Source organism: Aythya ferina (assembly GCF_964211825.1).
Source record: "Aythya ferina genome assembly, chromosome: 22".
NCBI lineage: Eukaryota > Metazoa > Chordata > Aves > Anseriformes > Anatidae > Aythya > Aythya ferina.
In genome coordinates, this window is record NC_140320.1 from 4,741,604 (window position 1) to 4,762,250 (window position 20,647).

The following is a 20,647-nucleotide window of genomic DNA, read 5'->3' on the forward strand; positions in this document are numbered from 1 at the left end:
GCTTTTTCTCCTCGTTTTTGGGAAGCCCTTGAAGAGGTTTCTCAGGGGATTAAATGTGACTTATCTGGCTGCAAGGACGTTATTTGAATTTGCAGCTTGGGATTTATTGGTAGCTGTGGTCTGGGGCAGTGGGAACCCCCAGCACTTTGCTGGCTGGCTTTGGAGGAGCTGGGTTTGCTGTCCTGCTTCTGCACAAGAGGAGAGATCCAGGTCTGGACGTGGCATTTCCATGTCAGACCCCTTCCTCGTCCCTTTGTGCACCTCTGCTCCTGTCTCCAAGCTCAGGTGCTTTGCTGGCTGCCTCCTGGCAAGCTTTGTATTTGGAAAAAGCGGGCGATTGCAGTGGGAATAGCAGGACCTTGTCTCCTGAGTGGGTTTTCCTCTTTGCACATGAGCAAAGGAGCGAGAGGATGAGACGAGACCTGTCTTGCAGATGCTTTTTCCTTGCCAGAGGACTCGGCAGAGCTTTTACCTGCCCACAGCAGCATGGCCAAAGGGTCCCCAGCTCTGCAGAGAGAGCTCGAGGAGGGAAGCAGCATTGCCTGGCTCCCTGGAAACTCCCCCTCCCAGAGACCACCGTTCTGCTTTTATGTACACAAAGCAATTATTAAAGAAGAGAAAAGGGAGGCTGCATTTCAAGCAGCAGAAACTAAAGCCCTGAGCTGTTTTTATCACGTCTCCCCTTCCCCGTCTCTCCTGAATTCGCTCTCTTTGGATAGCAGAAAGGAGAGGGAAGCTCCATTTAAATGCAGATTTCAAATGTTGGCCAAGAGCAATAAATAGCCCTGCGCTGCGCTGATCAGACAAACATTATCCAGTCTCTTTGTCTGTGAAGGAGCGAGTTTATGTTTTTAGATTTTCTTTTTCCTCGATGAGATCTTCTCTCCTCTCCGAGTGATAGCATATTGACAACTTTTTATTTTAATTTTAAGCAGCACTTCAGAGATTATAATGGCAACACAATCCCACCTGTTTCTCCACTGGAGCTATACTTGGCAGCCCCGTAATGAGGAAGTCTGCAAATTCCTGATCGTTTGCTGTATTTACAGCCTGAGGGGTGGATGCTGCATGCAGCAGAGGGAAGCCTGCAAAACGAGGCAGTCCTGCACCCATCTTTAGCCTATTGTCCCCCTAAATGAGCCCGGAGCCTCTTGTTGGTTGAGCTAATTTGGTGTTAATGAGGTCGGGAGCAGGCGCAGGTGGGTCTGGGGTGGTGATGGTAGCAAAAGGGGTTGGGGAGCAGCAGGCAAAAGGGCAGGAGGAAGAAGAAAAGGAAGAAGAAGAGAAGGCTTGGAGCTGTGGGGTAATTCCTCATGGCTCAGGGCATCTCCTGGGGCTGGTGAGTCCCAGCAGGACACCTGAGGACGTGTGAGCTTTGGAGGCTTTCTGCTGTGTCTTGGTTCCTGGATTCAGGACCAGGATGGGCTCCTGGGGGAGGTGTTGGCTCTTCTAAGGGTTGAGATCTGGTGGAGCTGAGGTGACAATTCTTGGCCGTTCATCCCGGGAGCACAGCGGGTATGAGGACCGTGCTTACAGTATGAATCGGAAGAGGTCGGAGGTGGGATCTTACCATGCTAGAGGAGAGACCAGAGAAATATTCTGGGGGGCTTTACATCTTCCTAGCTCAGAGGGACAGTTATGGATGGTGGAATCCCATGTCTGCTCAGCCAGGCCTTGGCTAAACCTTCATCTCCAAGCCACCAGAGCAGAGATGTGTTTGCACACATTTGTGTTTCTGAGCTTGGCGTTACATCTCGGCAGCATGGAGAGCCTCTGAGGAAACCCAACAACGCTTAATAAAGTTAACGGGGAAGGTCAGCTGCACGCTGCTTGTCGTAGCAGTGTACAAACCTCCCTGTAGCATCTGCTCCCTGTTATGACTATAAAAACGCTGCTTCATTAGATGTTGCTCAGGCCATGAATTAAGCAGGGATAGGCAGTAAAACTGGAACCGTGCTGGGCTTGTCGGCGTGCGTGTGCCGTGAGCCTGGTGGCTGGCACCCTGGGGAGCCGCATGGCTTAGGGGAACGGGAAAATAAAGGCTTTCTGCTTTTTTTGGTGCTGCTTGAAACCCAGCTGAGGATAGAAACGGGGTGAATTTGGGTGTCTGTGAACTGGCTGGTGCATTTAATAGGGTGAGTTGCTGTATCTCAGCTGTCGAACCACGCATGCTGACAGCACCACTGGTCCCCCATCAGCTTTTTGAGCAAAGGCAGTGGGACTGAGTTGTTCAGGGCAATGAATGCCCGTCCTCCTCTTGGAGGAGATGATTCTTCAGGGCAAGAGGAGAAAAGCAGAGTTGGAGCACCTGGCTCTCGTACTGCTGTGGCTGCTGTCAGCCTAAGAGGAGTGGAAATGCTGCAGCCAAAGGTCAGCTCCCCAGGGCACATAAGGGCAGCCACGTGTGCCCGTGCCATGGGTCAGGGCTTCTGGAGTTTAAGGAGGTCACAACTGGGGACTGCCTAAAACCCATCTGGACAAAGCTCTCATGTTCCTGTGCCCCCGAGGGCTGGGGGATCCCGGAGGGGAGCGTGATGGATGTAGGAGAGGCAAAGGATGGATGCTGTGGTTCCCAGAGGCACCGTCGTGCCACCTTGCATGTCTTTGGCTACCAGTGATGCCTCTCTTCTGGTCCTGGCTATTGAATCACCAACTCAGAGTGTTTAATTTGAAATTTGGGCTTGATGGAAACTTCAAATAAGAAGTCCCTTGTTGCTTGAATCCTGAGTGACCATAAGCCAACTGTTTTCAGTGCACATCCAAAGCAATAAGCTCTTCTGGCTTCTAGCCTCTGGGATCTGTGGGCTTTGTCTTAAACGTAAAGAAAACCTGGGCATAGCGACTAAAATAAGAATTATTACTCTAACAAGGAGTTTTATCCATCATGATGGGAATTTCCCATGGGAAAAGATGTTGCCAGCCAGCTCCTCCTGAGAAAAGCTCAGCACCTCCGGTCCTTGCTGGCTCCACTTGAGTCTCAGCCCCCGTGAAATCCTCTGCAGCCCAAATCGAGCCTCGCCAGCCCTGGTGCTCTCAGCTCCTTCTGAAATATTTTCCCCATAATTCGTGGCGAAGGCAGTCGAGATTGGAGACATTTATTATGACGGCGAAGAGAGAAGTGATTTTTGAGGCCAACAAAGTTCAAAGACTTTGCTGTAAGTTTTCAGGATTAAAGATTTACTTGATGCAGCTTCCCATTTTTAATAGACAGGAATAGATGAAAGGGAATTTATATAAAGATTTTCGTTCATACTTAATGATGCCACTATTAGATGAGCTTTGGCACTGCATCCCAAGACATGAAGTTTTAAAACCAACCTTTTTTAAACATTAAATGACCTTTTCCATCCGCTCGCTATAATACATAAAGATTAGCTCGGTCTCATTACCCAGTCTGTCCTGGGGACTGGTTTAATATGTGGTTAAAACTAACTAGTCTCCTAGAATTCAAGGAAACAAATTGTGTGGGGTTTCTACAGCTTTTGTGGGGTTTCTTCTGCAGGAAGATGGGACACGGTGCTGCAGTTTGCTTGGTGGCTGGTCCCTGCGTGCCACCACCACCTCTATCATGGCATTTGGGCTGTCTGGCTGCGTCCTGCGGTGTGCAGAGAAGAGGGTTGGAGCCCCCAGGTGGGCTGTAAATCTCAGTTTCTGTCAGAACTGAACAGGCAATTTATGTATTTTTTACCAGCCATAGGGCGAGTTTCAAGATTTCCAAAAATAACAATGAGGGGGAAAAAAAAGAGCCATCATCCAGAATAGAGACGTAACATCCCTGTGCAAACATTTGTACTTAGCTGACCCGAGGAGATTATTAGAACCACTTCAGCTTCAAGTCTTTCATTTTTAAAATGTGTTTAACTATGTAGTGGTGGAAAAGCAAAGTGAACTTTGTTTGGAAAATGACAATTGACTTGGAAACGCTGTCCGGCTTAGTGACTGTTGAAGCCCAAAATTGCAGGATAACGAGTGTAGGGTGCTGACGCACGCTCCCCCCGCCGGTCTCTAATTCTGCTTCGTCAGCACCTGGGAGGCAGGAGGCATTTTGTGATGCTCATCTGACTGAGTGCAGTGCTCTACCCTTTCCTGGAAGCAGAGCCAAAGAGAAAAGTGCACAGACACCAAATGGCTTTGTAGATGAGAAATGGGAACGGTTCAGGACCTTCTTCTGAGATATGGGGATGGTTCAGGACCTTCTCTGCCTGCTGCTGCTTTCCTGGAGAAGGGGGGACCTGAGCAAGCTGCTTGGTTGGCCCCTTCCTCTCCTGGCTTCTTCATAATTAAGAGCGGTCACCAGCCGCATCGACATCTGACAAAACTTGTGATCCGTGCTCCTGGCCTCGGAGGAAAAGCCCAACCTTTTTCCTTGCCTAATGAGATTGAGATTAACGGCCTGAGCCTGCAGATAACGCCGGTGCGTGCGTGCCTGCGGAGCAGGGAAGCTGGTGGCGCCTGGAGGACCGGCAACGTTCGCCAAGACATCTGTGCATCTCTTCCGAGAAGTATTGCCGTGTCTCTCCTCATCAGTCCTGAGTTCAGCCACGTTCCTATAAAACTTGGGAAGAGCAGGAAGAAGAGGAGTTCCCGTGTGGGTATTGGTGGGATGCGAAGTAAATCGGGTTAAGGGGGGGCCACCTCTGCCTCACTGGCGGGGTTGGTGCCCAGTTATCTTCCATGATGCTTATTTTCTGATTCAAAAATGGTGCAGAAAGGTGAATTTCGTGGCTGTCCCTTAAGTTATATGGAATGCAGGACTGCTGGACACTTCTAGAGTCCAGGTACACGTCCGTCCCTGGGAAGCAGACAGCTCTCCTTTTATGTATGGCTGTGCTACAATCCCACTCGCATTTTCTAACCAGCTGTGTGCTCCCAAGATTGAAAATGCAAAACCGGGTAAGTAAAAAGGCAGAAAAAGGAGGAAAAAACAGCACAACGATGCATTTCAGAGCTTTAAGAAGGCAGCCAGCTGCTGCAGTGAGCTCCACAGTTCCCTGCCACACAGCCCAGCGGAGCCCCACTGATCTGCACGTGCAGGGCTTGCTCCAGCCCAGGCAGCAATTCTGAACGATGTGGCTCCCTCTGGAGTGACTTTAGAAAAGGAAGACAAGTGTCGGTGCCTTTCTGATATACCCCACAAAGCCCAGGCAACCTGGAGGAGACCCCTCAGGCGCTGGGGGGGCTGCAGAAGCTGCGGCAGCTCAATGAAAAGCTGTGATTGACGCTCGGCTCCGGCTGCTTTTTGCCTTCCGTCAAGAAAATAAAAATACTACCCCCTACAATCACCCTCTGCCTAACACAGATTTGAGTGGGTGGGCCCAGGAGCTGAGTTCAAGAGTCAAGTGCTTTCTGTTTGAAAAATATTTGTCCCTCCCCACCCACGGCTGCCCACGTGCTTCCCGAAATATTCCAGCTATCAGCACTGATGGGCTGCTCTCAGCACAGCACCAGCGCTTTTTTATGAACAAAACGGGGCTGTTTGGGGACGTTCTTGCATTATTGGTGTGTCGGGATGTGGGGCAGTGCCCCGGTCAGTGCTGCCAGGGGCGGCACAGCCAGGGGTCCCCCTGCGGGAGCATCTGGAGCGCGCGGGTGCTGGCACCACCCGGAGCTGAGCAGCGTGGGCAGCCACAGCATGCCGGCAGGTAACGCGGCCGCTGCTGCAGAGACTTCACCGCCCCCGTGTCTGGCAAGGCCTGGAGGTGGGCGAAACGGTGCGAAAGGCCGGGCGCAGGAGGGAGGATGCGCTGGCAGGAGCAGTGATGCTGCTGCAGTGGCTGCTGGCACGGCATTGGAGAGCCCAGGGGGTGCACGGCCGGGGGTTTGGGGTGTGTGAAGTCCTCCTGAGCCTAACCTCTGCCGTCCCCTTTTGATCCCGCAGCTGCCATCCTGGATGACCCGATGGAGTGCAGCAGAGGGGAGCGGCTCTCCATCACCCTGGCCAAGAACCGCATCAACCGCGCGCCCGAGCGGGCGGGGAAGGCCAAGGTGGAGGTGGACATCTTCGAGCTGCTGCGGGACAGCGAGTACGAGACGGCAGAAACCAGTGAGTATCTCTCCGTGGGGCTGCTCCTCCCCTGCTCTTCTCTCTGCCACCTCTCTGGAGGCTCCTGGCACACTGCACTCACTGCAGAGCGTAAATTTATCATAGCTGAGGCTTTGACCCAGGTCCCACCGTGAGCGTTGCCACCGCTCAGCTCAGCAGCTCGGGACAAGTTATTTTCTTCACTCTGTGTGTCAGTAAACAGGAGCAGTGATACAGGAGGTGCTGCTCCGTTGTAAAGCCCTCGATGGTGCGCAAATAAGAGACTCTGGGCAAGTTCAGTGCAATTAAGTTATTTTTAACACCCCGCGGAAGGCTGTGTGTCAGCAAACATGATGGCTCTCTCAGAGCGTTAGATTGGCAGCGGATTTGTTTACACAAAGTGGAATTTTCAAGTGATGTTTGAAATCATGTGGATTGAAAAGAGCTATTTTTGAAAGAGCAGCACGCCTTCCATGTTGCTTAAAATCCTCTAATGCAAACAGGTCTCTGGGATAGGTGTTCGTGTTGATGCCCAACGTGGTAACTGCACGCTGGTGGATTAAAAATCCCTGATGGTCAACATCTCACAGACCTCTTGGGAGCCAGAGTGATAGAGGCCAAAAGGATCTGCAAGAGATTCTTGTAAAAGGGAAAAATGCTTTGTGAGATGATAGCTTCTTTTTAGGATGTTTTCTGCAACAACCATTGAGTTCAGGGGAGGACTACATTTATTTTTTTTATTACAAGCTGTCTTGGAGAAGCTGGAGAAATCATTTAAATGGGGATTTTGGACTCATTCCCCCATGGTTCTCACTCCCAAGCCTGCATAGCCTGCAGGGCATCCCAGGAAGGCACAGCAGGGTGCTGTGGGTCGTAGCAGGCTGCCTTTTCCTGTAGCTTTGGCCTTGGTGCTGTGCAGTCCCAAGCATCCCCATGCCTGGGAGCCCAGCAGGCAGGCGCAGCTCCCCAGGCAGCTGGCAGGATGGGCCCAGCAGCCCGGCGTGGCCAGCAGGTAGCACCTTCCTTTCCTCAATTAGCATCGTCATTATTTATAGAAGCTCTCAGTTAATAAAGTGCACGTCAGCAAGTACCTGGGCGCCTATTTATAGCACCATTCGCACATCAGGCAGGCTAGATTAAGCTCGTCACGTGCAGCAGCACAGGGGGTGTTTAAAACAAGCACTTCTCTGTCTTTTTGGATCCCTCTCTTCAGGGTTTTTGTGGTCTTCCCATCTGGTGAGGATTGTGCAAATCCAAGGACTCGGGCTGGGTCACCTGTAGGATGGAAAAGGGACGGGGACAGCCTGCGTGTTCCCGAGGCTGTGCCCAGCTTCTCCCAGAAAATACTCTCCATCTCCCAGCGAGCCTCGTAGGAAATGAGAAAATTGCCAGCTTGATTTAGCCTGCTGTGCCTTTGAAGGAAACAGTTTTTAGATCCATTCATTTTCCTTTCTCCTCAACCCGTGCCGTGCAGCAGTGTTTCTGCAGGCTCGATCGCCAGGTGACCCCACAGCTGTGGGGAAGATCAGCAGCTTCTGGGTTTCTTTGTCGCTTGCAATGTTGCTCTGGGTTTTTTTCTGTTGGGATGTTTTTCTAGCAGAAGAATACTCATTTGCCGAGGAGGAAGTGTTATGCGCAAAATTGTTGATTTCAGCAAATGTGGTGTTTGGGAGAACGTGGAAATGGGATAAGTGGGGAAGAGGCAATTTTCCATTTTGAATTTCTACCTCGGGGAGATTTTCTTTGTTTTCTTGACTTTGATTAAAGAACATAAGAAGTAGAAACTGGAGCAAAACGACTTGATTTTGGTGAAGTGAGAGCTCACAGAATCCTGCAATATGTTATTTGCCTTTTCTTCAGAGGGAAAAACGTCTGGAAGCATTTCTTACAGGAGGAAAAATCTGGGTTCTGCATGATTCCGCCATTAATGTCACTGAAGTTATTCCTGATTTATTCTGCTAGCAGAGGCAAATCAAATCCTGTAACTTAAATACCAAGCCTTTCATGGCTTTCAATTGTCTGACTTCTCAGTTTTAACACCACACTGATATTTGTTATCACACGTAATATTAATAAAAGCACTTTAGGTATTTTAACCTATGGCTGCAAAGCAGTTGGACGGCTGTTTAATAATACTGCTCTCAAATCTCATGCCCTTTGAAATCCCCCTTAAATATCACAGCACGCTCACCTGGCCGGCCTAGGAGTGCTGCTGCCACATCCCATCGCGGTGTTGTGTGTGCAGCTGGAGCTTCAGGAGGGGAAAGACTTCTTGAGACTTGGTTTTCAGCTTGGCATCAAGCTATTTTCCTTCCCTTTTCCTCCTGACTGACTCAGACTTCTTCCTGTCAGGGACCACAGAATCACAGTTCCCGTAGCAGGTAAAATCTGAGTCAATCTTAATCATATTCCTGCCTGATTTGCTGTTTCGGCTCTGTGTATGAATGAAGGCAAACACTGACTGTTCCCGTAAGCGACACCTGTAAAGCCCCGTGCTTTGAGATGAGTTTGCAGTGGAAGGCTGGGGATTGAGCTGTTCTGCCCTTCTGAGTAAAGCTTGTTTTCTCTTTGTGTTTGATGTCTCAGCTCCTTTTACAGAGATCCAAAACAGCTCGTTTAATCGTGTCTTTATCTAAAACACCTTATTCCTTTTGATGCCAAGGGAGGGACAGGTTTTCTACTTGTCACCCTGTCCCCTATCGTTTCATCCTTCTTTTCAGCATCCCTCTGTTCTTAATCCCAACATTTCAGGGCAGGCCAGCAGTCAGAGTGAGCAACTAGATGATTTTTAATTTCTATTTATTCACACTGCAGCTTCAGAGCCCATTCAGTGGCATTGGTTTGGATGTGCTAAGAACTGTCCCATCGTTTTCGTGATCCTGTTGGATTTTGCATTTAAGGCAGCTGCAGCTGATGGGGTGGTTGTGTTGCTGCTAGGAAGCACGAAGGGTGCTGCAGGGAGCACTCCGGGCACTCTCCATGCCTCTCTCCATTTAATCACTTGGTGTTTCTTGCACAAGAAGCCCATCCTGACCACTCCCCGATGTTCAAGATCCCCTGATTTATTTTGCAATCATGGAAACGCTGAGGTAATTGCATCCCTTCCCTGCTCATTTATTTTCAATTAGAGGCAAGAGGCTTCTTTGCCTGCCACCTCCAACCCTCGCAGCAGGTATCTGTGTGCAGCAAAGGAGGTGTTGTGCCCTGCACCGCAGGGGGATGCTCACACCGGAGCACTGGCAGCTCTGCTTCCTGCAGGCAGGGATCACGTAAAGGTTTCCAAAATGCCCCGAGGTCTTGGGAGGGCACTGCCTGACCAACTGGGTGTGTGCACATGTTTGTCTTCGAACCCCAAAAGGCACAACAATGAATGGGCAGTTCTTGCATTATACGTGTCTGTGCATCCATGTGGATGGTTTTTGACGTTCACATGCACGTGAAGTCACCCTGGGGTCTGGTATTTGCTGGGATTTTGAGTTCTGGAGCACATGAAAATTGGATGCAACCTTGGGCAGAGGTATGACACCATGTCCTGCACTGCATACAGCCTGCGTGGCACCCGTGTGCTGGGGTACAAGTGGCCAGGAGTGGCAGGGGCTGTGCCAATGTCTGGGTTTTACCCTGTGCAGTTATCAGAGATGGGTTTTGGTACCGAGCTGATGTTCCTGAAAGCATCTGTCTGAATCCATCCTGCCCACGGTGGTAGCAGGGTTAAGACTTCTCCTCCTGCAGAGACCAACAGCACCAGGTAATGTTGTGAAATGGGAAACGTGTTTGGATTACAGGAGAAGCAGCTCTCCTCGACATGGTCGAGGCCTTTGCCTCGGGCACCTCCGCTTTGTTTCCATTCACTTCCCTTAATTTCGCTGGATGTTACACCCTTGGAGAGCGAAGCAGGTTCTTTTTCTTCTGACAGCTGTTGCATCTCCGTTGCTATGGCTACTTAACCCACTTCTTGTTCTCCACGGGCGAGATGAGAAGAAAAGTGCTCACCAAACTTTCTCCTGCGTGCTCAAAGCAATTCCTCCCCAGGACTTTTGCCCTGCTGACCCTTGGCTGAGCAGGGCTCAGCAGCCCCTTCTTGTTGGTGCTGAGCAGCAGAGCACCCGAGGGGCCGCTGCTGTCTGCTGAGTGCCACTGAGACGGCGTGCGGGGTTTTCAAACACCAGGGCTCTTACTTGAAAGGCTCTTCTTGAAGAGGTATAAGTGCCTGTAAATTTTTAAGCAGAGAGGAGAAGCGAGCGCTGGATTCCTTTGAAGATGCCACAGAAAAATATCGCTCGTGTTCTGCTTCAGACTGAGACGGTGCAGGGCGAGAGCATGGAAGGGAGGAAAACCCCAGAGAAGATGTTTGCATATCATGGGCACTTTCTGCAAGAAGTCGGGACCTGGAAACATATGGAGGTTTTTTCTAAGCAGTGCTTGGAGAGAAGTAAAACAAAAATCCCCAAAGGGACGAACTAAACCCTCAGCTTTTGGCTTCGTGATCCAGCCATGAAGCTGTGGAGGCTGGAAGAAACCACCTCAACTGTCTGATCAGGTCCTACTGAACACGGCACCCAGCCCTATATCCTGGTGGTTTAAAAAATATAAAACAGAACAAAAAGCAGCACAGAGTATGCCCTCACCTCCTATCCAGTCTTGATTTAAGGACCTGAAGCTGATAGAAGACCTGCTCTGCTCCGTGGTATGACAGTTCCGATGATGAATTCTCTTCACTACAAAAAAAAATGTTGAATATGTTGTGGTTTGAGTTTTTCTAGCTCCTCTTTCCGGCTGTTGAACACAGCTAATTTCTTACAGCCACTGATATGTAAACCAGAGACCTGAAGGGGCTGCGCACTGGGACGCACCAGCCGTGCCGTACTGAGGAGGCAGCATCTTTAAAACCTCGGCTTTTTGATATCTTGGCTTGGTTTTACGCATGACAACGCCGTGAGATTGCTCCTGACAGTGCTGATAAGTAGTTGTGGTGCCTCGCTTCTCCCCCGTGGTATGGTCTTTCTTCAGAAATCAGTCACTTGGTGCTTATTGAGGAAACTCAGCCTTGTCTGCCTGTTGTTCCTGTGGCTTCTCCTACCCAGGGAGAAAGGATCCAAGCGTGGTGGTGCCGAGGCCACGGCTGGCAGCAAGCCTTCCTGAGCCCTGGGATCCAGGCATGAGGGGCTTTGCCTTCTGTTTGCAAGCAAAGTGCTCCAGAGCAGTGTTTCGGAGCGGCCCGGCGGGTTGGGATTGCAGCGGGCAGGTGCCACCAGCTGGGGTAGTCCTTGGAGCGCCACTCGGCCAAAATGTGTGCTGCAAATTAAAAGGACAAAAGGTTGCAGTTTAGCCCGCGAAGCTTGAGGGAAGAGATTTAACTTCTTCATTTTGTCAGGGCCTTTTTATTGTTTTGCTAACCTTGGTGGCACGGAGCCAGAAGATTAACTACTGCCAGAAAAAAAAATAAAAAAATAAATCAAACCCGGTAATGTGATTCTTAGCATTGCCACTGAGCTCTGCAGAGGATGAGGGACCAAATTCAGACAAGTTTGTTTGCTGCTGGAGGATGCTTTGAAGCGAGGTCACTGCTGCGTCTAGTGGCCTCCATAAACATCAGTTTACATCGTCCCTGGTGCGTAACAGTGGGGGCCAAGAAAAGCAAAATTTTAAGAGAGAAATTCTTGTTCTGAGTCGGGGATGGGGATGTGGGGCTTGGGGGGGATCTGGAAATGCTGGGGAGAGACGGAGAGGTGGATGCTACAGACAGGGTGACTGCTTCAGAGGGATATGGGGGGCCTCAGAGGGATTTGGGGGGCACAAATGGCACAGAGTGTAGTGTGTGTGTGCAAGAGGTGATGCTGTGCCAAGCAAGGTGAAGCAGGATGGGGTCTAATGCACGTTTCATCTCTCTGCTACCCACAGTGTGCCAGATCCTTCCCAAAGGGGTGGTAGGCGTCCTGGGACCTTCCTCCAGCCCAGCCTCCAGCTCTATTATCAGCAATATCTGCGGGGAGAAAGAGGTAAGTGGGCAAATCCCATACTGGGGCCCCGCAGAGATCCTGCCCCCGCACCCCGTCCTGCATCCACTGGCTGCTGGGCGCTGCTGGGGCTCCCTGGGGGTGCAGCATTTGGCCTCCCTTGCCCTTGTTTTCATCTCCGTCACCTTTTCCTTCAGCTTCCCTCATGTGCAACACCGATGTCAGGGTCAGTGCTGATGGGTGCAGAGACCCCAGGTGCTCTGGAGGATGCAGATCCCAGTCCAAGGGACTTCGTGTGTGTTCCTCTGTGCACTTTTTGCACAGTCCCCTTGGAAAGCTGCACCCCTTTCCCTTTGCTGCTGCTCCACCAGCGCGAGCCCTATATATCTGTGTCCAGGCTATGTGCCTGATTTAGTGCTTTACAAGCCTTGAACTGTTTTACACTCATCTAGCTCTGGTCACGGGGAAGAAATTGAGTTCTCCTCTCCCAGTTCATCCCTTTAAAGCCAGATAACATCTCTCAGCCCTTTGGTGGGCTCTGCCTCCAAGCAAGGGGAGTGCCTGAACCTGAACGGAGCAGTGGAAAAAACTTGCATTCACAAAGGAGTGCTGTCCTTTGTTCTGTGACAACTGCAAGTGTTGAGGAGATGGAGGAGGTCTGTTAGACCTAGTGCTCAGGGCTACAGCAGGATGGGTCTCCTGAGTGTATTTTGCAGTGTTTTCTGCAGTTAAACGCCCCAGACACGTGCTCCATCCCAGGCAAAGGCAGCTCTGCAGTAAGAGATTGCAAACGTTTTCCCCCTAAAATTCCCACTGAAGTCTGATCGAAGTCCCTTTATTTTCCCAGAAATGGAAGGTGAGTGCTAGCACGCTTCTGAGGTACTTGATTCTTGAGTGCGATCCCAGCCGCCCTCCCAGTGATTTATATCACGGGAGCATCGCTTGGTGCCGTTGTGCTAAATGCAGTGCAGCAACCCGGCTGGAGACATCGCGCTCACAGAGCTGCACAGGGGAAGGAGAGAGAAAATGTCCTGCAGTGCTGCCCTGGGGAAGGAGAGGAGGGCTCGGAGCGTGAGCTGCAGCCTGGCTGCCATCAGCTTGGGGTGGTGGCTGCTTTCCCTTCCATCCACACCTCTCTGTTAGAGGTTGCTGCTGCAGGTCTCCGACTCCATCTGGTTCCCAAAAGGGATCAACAGGCTCGTGCAGGAGCTGCCCTGTCTGCTTTGCTTCCAGGAATTTGTCTTTTCTTGCGTTCTGCTCCTCCCCTGCTGACAGAGCTCGGGGTGAGGGCTGCGGTGTGAAATCGAGGCAGATAGCAGCTTCTTACTCCTCAACTTTCCTGTTGCTAACCAAACAGCTTACGCTGTCAATAAAGCAGCCATCACAACCTACTAATGGCCTTTCCCAAGAGGAGAGAGATCGGAGGCACGGGATGATAGCTTCAGGAAGGGCTAATAATGGAAGAAAAGAGGACTTGACAGTCCTCTAATGAAGCAGAAGCAGATGTTTCCCTTTCTGGCCTCCATTGCTTCCAAATAATTCACTCAGCAAAAGGGAAATGATGTTACTGGTCCCCAACTTGGCTTTCCCCCTGGTGTCTGGGCTCCCATGGTGCAGGGTGGCAGCGGAACTGCTCGCAGGGAGCCCAGGGGCTATCCCACAGCGCTGTGACATCCCCGTTCCCCTGCTCCCAGCTCTCTGGGAAGCAGCATCCCTCTCCCTCATCCTGCTCTGCTTGATTAACGACAAGCACAGCGTTAGCAGGACGCGTGGTTAGAGCCCTGTTGGAGCTTGCCCGCTGCACAGCCACCTGTTACCTCTCTGCTGATCAAAAAAACCCCAAAGCTTCTGGCGGCTGCATCTGTTCCTCTCTCTCGTGAGCCTCAGCAGCACAGGGTCATCGTGTTCCTCCCGTCATCTCTCCTAATTACCTGGACTGCAGGCAGAGGTGGCCGGGCAGTGCTTCAGCCAGGCAGCACAGCCCAGCACGGGCTGGGCACTTGCCTGCGAAGCAGCCTCCACGTTTACCCAGGCAGCAAGCCCGAAACGAAGTGCGGGCCTGGCTGCAATTAGTACCCGATCTCATTAGGCTGAAGTCATCCGGAATGGTTTCCTGTGCTGTAATCACCAACCCTGTTGCCTTTCTCTGAGTGGCTCAGCAAGACTTTTCCTGATCCGCTCCTTCCCGTGGCTGCGATAATTATTTTCCTCTGCTCCTGCACAGACCCCACCCTCCTCTCCCTACTCCAGCGATGCTTCTGCGGTTTTATTGGGATATTTCGCTTTCTGCATGCTGTGCGTTTCGCACCGAAGGTCCTTTATGGTAGATTTACTTGTTTTGATTCCTTGTTTCCCTCTCTAATTATATCCCCTTTCCCCTCCTCCCCACTTAGGTTCCTCACTTCAGAGTAGCGCCGGAGGAGTTCCTGAAGCTGCAGCTCCAGCGCTTCACCACGCTCAACCTCCACCCCAGCAACACCGACATCAGCGTGGCCGTGGCAGGAATCCTGAATTTCTTTAACTGCACCACCGCCTGCCTCATCTGCGCCAAAGCTGAATGTAAGTCAGTGCCAGGCAGGGTTAGCAGCCCCCCTGCTCCTGGCTGCCCTTTTTTTTTTTTTTTTTTTCCCATCTCCCTTTGCATGCTTGGTGCCTGTTGGAGGATGACCGGGGTGGCTGGTGTGTGACGGCTGGAGGGCTGTGCTGCCTTGTTGCTGTGCAAGGTTTTGTAGCAGGGGTTCTTCGGGCAAAGCAGCCCAAAACAAGGCAGACTCCCCCCAGGGCACATTTTCCACCCTGGTGCCCCGTGGAGGTGTTTGTTGGAGGAGGAAAGGGCATGGGGAAGACTCGCCCGCCCTTCTGTTGGACTATCTGTAGTGTTTTGCTTGCACAGATGGGTTTTTGGAGGAAAAGGAAAAAAAAAAAGTCTTAAGCTTGTTCCAGGAGATTATTCTAGGCGATTTTTCACTTTTTTGAAATATCTCTCCCCAAACCCACGTGCAGTTTGTGGCCTAAAAGCAGGACTTGATTAATAGCCTCTACACCGCACACCCTCCTGGGCTCGGTAGCCATACATCTGCTGGTAATTGTGCATCTGGATGCTGGAGTGTTCACCTCAGCGAGCCTGGATTCATCTCTGCATAACTCTCCTAGCGTGGCAGGAGCAGGCTCTGCATCCCAGAGCTTCGAGCAAAGCATGTCCTGTGCCTGGAAGGTCAGCGTGCGGCCGCGTGGCTGCTACGGAGTAGCCCAGCCTATTTTACTTTTAATTTCAGGGACCCAGATTCATTAGTACTAGAGTTTACTTAACAAACCAGCCTAGAACGGGACTTTGAGGGGGTGCATGGATCCAGCGAGAGCCCTGGAGTGCTGGCAAGAGCTTAGCAGTCTCTGCTGGTGGGGCTGAGTATCTAGGAGAGGCAGCATCCTTCCTAAATTGGGACAGGCAGACTTCACACCGCCAGCTGGGCTAGTGGCACACTGTTGTTGCAGACTCCTGCACAAGGACAGAAGGAGTAAGACAGTGTTTGCCTTTTCTTTTTGCTTTATGCACTGAGGAGATGACATCCTCAGCATGTGTAATCATTAAATTGCTTTTCGGTAGGCATGCTCAGGTTTTACCCCAGCCGAGGACCTGACCCAAATCCCGCAATTAAAATAATTCAAATAGTCTTCTGCGTTACATTTAGTGCTGGAATTTTTTATTGTGTAACCCTAACCTTCAGGAAAAAAAAAAAAAAAAGGAAGAAAAGAAAAGAAGAAAAGAAAAGAAAAAAGGAAGGAAAAAAGAGGGAAGAAAAAATAATTGGGTGTCCCGACCTGCCGTGCAGCGTGCTCTCAGTCCTGCCCTTGCTGCTGCCAGGTACAGAGCACACACACACCAGCTCATTGCCCTTTTCCCCAAATACCTTAAAAAAAAAGAAAAAAAGAAAAAAACAAACTCACAGGTGTCTCCACTTGAATGCAGCCTGGTGGTAGTGTGGCTCTTCATTTAACTGGATCAGAACCTCAGGAGCCAGATGCTGGCATTAGGTTATCACCCTTTTAATTGAATCAGCCCCGTTTATTTTCCTCTGGTGTTCCTGGGTAAATGCAGGATGTGCTGTGCAGCCCAGAATCCAGCTTTGTGTAGGAGCACAAGCCCTCATTTTCCCCTAGGACAAGCAGTGCTCCTAGGCACAGTCCTTAGACAACTGACTTGAGGCACTCTGGGTTTTCGGAAGGTTCCCCGGAGGCAAATAAGGGAGTATATGAGCTGTCTGCTCATCAGTGAGAGAACCTTGTTTTGAAGGATGTTATTATTTAGCTCCCTGGAGGGAAAGTCGTCGCTGTTTTGGTTAAAGTACAAGGCTGTGTGATGGGACTCCTGGGTCCTATCCCGTCGTGCTCGTACTGTCACTGGAAGAAGTCGCATCCTTCCTCTGAGGACTGATTGTCGTTTCTGCTGGCAGAAGCAGAAAATGACCCTCAAAGTCGATGGAGTTAGGCCAGCGTAAGGGATGTGGAATTGGTGGGTAGCTTGTGGATTGTCCTGACCTGGAAGGCTTTGTGTGAATCTACGAAATCCCTGGCCTGAAAACTCAACCACAGAGCAGCACCAGGGTGGATGCCATCGTAAGAGCTACTCTGCAAACTGTGACCACCAAGGGGAGGGAATAACAGCCAGGATTTAGGAACTGACCATCGCGGTCAAGGATTGCACCAGTAGAAACCCCACAAGCAGAACTGCAGCAGAGGCACCCTGGAGGAGCAGCAGGGAGCTTAGAGGTGGCTTGCTCTTTCCCCTCCAGTCTTCCCTCCCTGTTTTGTGAGTTTGTGAGGATCAAGAAGAGATGTGATCGAGAGGATCCTTGGCTGCTGCTGAGACCCTCACTGAGGCATTAGCACGCTGCTTTGTTACCATGGGGAGGTGCTGGGAGCCCGTGAAAGCAGTGCTCTGCTGCTAACCACGTTGGGTCGGGTGGCTCCGTGTCCCCTGGGCTCCTGGTGAGGAAGAGGCAGGTGAGAAGCAAGGCTCTGACCCAAGCCTGGCCCCTCCGTTGGCTGGTCTTGGCGCCTGCTCATGGTTCTGCTCCTTGCATTTCCTTCAGCTCAGCTTTTCTCCTTCCTTTTGAGCCACGCTAGCTGTCTGTGCCTTGCTAATGATTAAATCTTGTGGCCTCCGGTCAATCAAAGTTGACGGAGGAGGTTATTTCCTGAGGAAAACCAGCAGCTGGCTGGAAGAGACAGATTCTATCAAATATTCTTCCTCCACTACGAAAAGCTGCAGCAGGAGCTTTGACGTCTTGTTAGACATCAAAGCAGCCATGCTGGAAGGAGCCCTTGCAGTGACCTCTCTGCCGGGAGAAACTTCAGCCAGCCATGCCGGAGGCGAGAAGGCAGAAGGCTGGGATAAAGCCGGGGGGGTTGCAGGCCTCCCTGCTGCAGATACTCACATGGAGGGGCTCCATCCATCCTTCCCCAGTCCTTGCTGCCCCACAAAAGGAGCCTGGGCTGCAGCCACCTCTTCTTTGTCACGTGCAGCCGCGGAGCTGTGGGGACGCTTCCCTCCAGGAGTGACTGTGGGGCAGGGTAGAGCTGCTTTTGGAACCAAGCCCAAACCATCCAGGTTGTCTATTTATTTATTTTCTCCTCTCCCTTTTTACTTGCAGGCCTTTTAAACCTCGAGAAGTTGCTTCGCCAGTTCCTCATCTCCAAGGACACGCTCTCGGTCCGAATGCTGGACGACAGCCGGGACCCTACCCCTCTGCTGAAAGAGATCAGGGACGACAAAACAGCCACCATCATCGTGCACGCCAACGCTTCCATGTCCCACACCATCCTGCAGAAGGTAGGTGCCGACCAAGCACCACGGCATCAGTGCTGCTGCTTCCAGCCAGCCAGAGCCTGTGTGCGATGCACGAGCATGCACATGCAGGTGTTACTGATAATAACATCTAAAAAATCCATCAGTGACGTTGGAAATGCTCTCTGCTGAGAGAGAAACCGTCCCTGATGGAGTTTCTGGGGGAAATAATTTCCTCGTGCTTTTCAGGACTGTAGAAGCAAAGGTTTAATTGCTCGGAGCTGGTGCGTTTGCTTTCTAGAAGCGGCGCCTGCCCTGGTGCCATCAAACAGCCCCGGGGGGCTGCTGAGCGCTGTGAAATTAGTCAATCAGTCCAATCCGTTTCCTTTTTTTTTTTTCTCCAAACACATTTCTAACTTTTTGCTTCCTCTCTGATTGTCTTATTAACCAAGATTTTATTTTAATCGTGTTTATTTTTAAATGGTCTCTTGCTGCAATTTTTAGCGTTTGTTTTGATAGCCTACTTCAAAATTGAGCAGTGGCTCCAGATGGAGCCCGAAGTTGTGTGTAGTTCCCCACATCCTGGAAGGAACAAGAAGTACTTTTTTTGAATCAAGGCCGAATACAAGCAACGGTGTCCCCCTTCCCTTTGGCTGCTGTTGCAGGCATTACCCACGGTGTCCTCTTCATGTTATCAGGGCGCTTCATCAGGGATAAATCTGCGATGGTGCTGACAGCCAGCTGAAAAAATTAGCGCTTTTTTATTATTATTTTTATTATTCCCACCTTAACAGAAGATTTTTATTCAGCTTCTTGCAATTTTGCATTTCTAAATATTCACTTTGGGGTATTCTGGGGGCACCTCCATGCCTTTTTTTAAAAAAAATTTTGGGGTGTTTTTTCCCTGGTCCCCATGTCAGGAGCCGTAGTGACTTCCCACAGGCACACGGCAGCATTCGGGCACCTGCAGCCTCCCTTCTCCTCCCGAGCATCCTCCTGCCACCACTGATGGAGACGTCAGAGACTGCCGCGATTTTTCAGCAGTTCAGTAAAACCCGGTGTAATCTTCCCAGCCAGAGGACTGGAGGAGTGAGAGGTTGTAAATAACAAGCTTGTGGTGCGGCGTTCTCGCACCTGGGGAGGCTGGGGAGTGTTTTTTTTCACGGAGCTGCAGCCAGAGCAGGGGTGAGGAGCTGCGCCCTGCCCAAAGGTGACCGAAAGCAGGAGAAACATGCCAGCGTTTTGAAAGCACCCTGTGTCGGAGCTGCCTCGGCACAGCCAGCCTGCCTTTGGACGGTGAGGGAAATGGCAATTTCTCATCTCACCCTCCACATATGGTCTGGAGACACATGGTTGCTTCCTCGATTACCAGCCCGGCCCGGCCGCCCACCTGGCCGCAGGCACAGTGAGGCTGGGAGCGCTGCTGCGGAGCCGTTCCGTGGCTGCCTTTGATTTTCTGCCCTTGAAATCAAACAGGCTGACTTCAAAGTAGGTCACAGAGCGCTGACATTATCGCTGTCCCCAGCAAGGGAGAAGGGAGGGACATGGGTGCCACGCTTTATTGTGCAGGAGGCTGGAGACGAGGCAGTTTTTGCAAAGCCATGGGGTCGCGGTGCTCTTCGGGTCAAATGATTTTTTGCTGTGGCCCTTTTGGCACCTGTTTGAAGGACACAGGGTGCTGGTGTGCGACTGACGGGCTGGGCACAGCCACACCAAAGCCACCATCGGTCCCTCCCTGCCTCCATCGCCTCCGGGTGGTCTGGGGCGATGGGCAAACCTCCTCGCCAAGGTCCGGCAGCTGATTTGAGACCAGCTGTGCTTGGCAGCGAGACACAGGCTGTCGGGAGGATTTGCAGATTAATCCTGAGCATCTGTTCCAACAACCAACTCCTGCTCTAATGAGAAGGTTGAATTTTGGAGAAGAACTTCAATGATCTGGTCTGTGGTCTCCAGAAGAGATCATCCCACAGACAAATCCACGTCCTCCTCCCTGCATCCCCATGCGCTCTCACCCTCTTCTTTTCTGCTCCCGAGGCCATCACAACCCTTGTTAAATTCTGGAGAGCGGTTGGAGTTGCTGGGTTTCATTCACGTTAATTAATTTTCAGGAGTGGAGCTCAAATCTGGCAGATGTATGTGGGAAAGGCACTGCTGGGATGGCTGTCCTTTCTCTGTCATTCCACGGAAGCTTTTCCTGCCTTGCTCACCGCATCCCGGTGCTCGTAGCAAAAGCAGATGAGCGCTGAGCCCTTTCAGCTGCTGCGTGCCCTCGTTATGTTCGAAAATTACATTAAAAAATTTCCCTCATTAAGTCGATAGCTGAAGAGGAGAGAAGTCGTACCAATTAACAGGGAAGCAAACCTCACCTAACCTCTCTTTCCTCAAAACATGGCAAAGCCAAAGAACATCATCCAGGGGCTCTGTAGGCTTCAGGATCCCATTCAGGGGGTTGGCACGGGTTGCTGGGAGGGGGACAGAAGCTTTTGCTCCCAGGGGCTTCCTCCCAGCAGGGTGTTTTTGTGGTGTGGACCCAAAACCACGGGGTCTGGAGCTGCAAACGGGTGCTTTCTTCATGCCAGGCACCCCATGTGGGTGCAGAGAGGAGACTTTGAGGTAGGTTTGGTGCTGCTGGACTTAATTCCCCATTGTGCTGCCGTGTCCCAGCCGTCCCAACACGGGGGAGGCAGCAGCGATAAGGATGGGAAAGGAAATGTGGCCCCGTGTCCGTGCTGGAGCTGAGATGGAAGATTGCCAGGCTCAGGTCTAATCTCTTTTCCTCTCCTTCGCAGGCAGCCGAGCTGGGAATGGCGTCTGCCTACTACACGTACATCTTCACTAATCTGGTAAGACGTTTTTCACAGCTTTTCTCGGATGTGCGTGTCG

At 51.3% G+C, this 20,647-nt stretch overlaps 1 protein-coding gene across 9 annotated transcripts in view; it reads left to right on the top strand.

Moving 5' to 3' along the window:
* GRIK4 (glutamate ionotropic receptor kainate type subunit 4) overlaps window positions 1-20,647 on the top strand; it is a 166,320-nt gene that overhangs the window by 102,718 nt on the left and 42,955 nt on the right. For 6 of the 9 annotated variants that reach the window (XM_084495963.1, XM_084495961.1, XM_084495962.1 and 3 more), the window contains 5 exons: window positions 5,879-6,043; window positions 11,924-12,021; window positions 14,373-14,538; window positions 17,631-17,809; window positions 20,554-20,607. In XM_084495963.1, the coding sequence (XP_084352089.1) occupies window positions 5,879-6,043; window positions 11,924-12,021; window positions 14,373-14,538; window positions 17,631-17,809; window positions 20,554-20,607 (662 nt within the window). Of the gene's footprint in view, window positions 1-1,260; window positions 5,643-5,878; window positions 6,044-11,923; window positions 12,022-14,372; window positions 14,539-17,630; window positions 17,810-20,553; window positions 20,608-20,647 lie in introns of those variants that run through there. The other 3 variants (XM_084495968.1, XM_084495966.1, XM_084495960.1) reach the window with 3 other exon arrangements.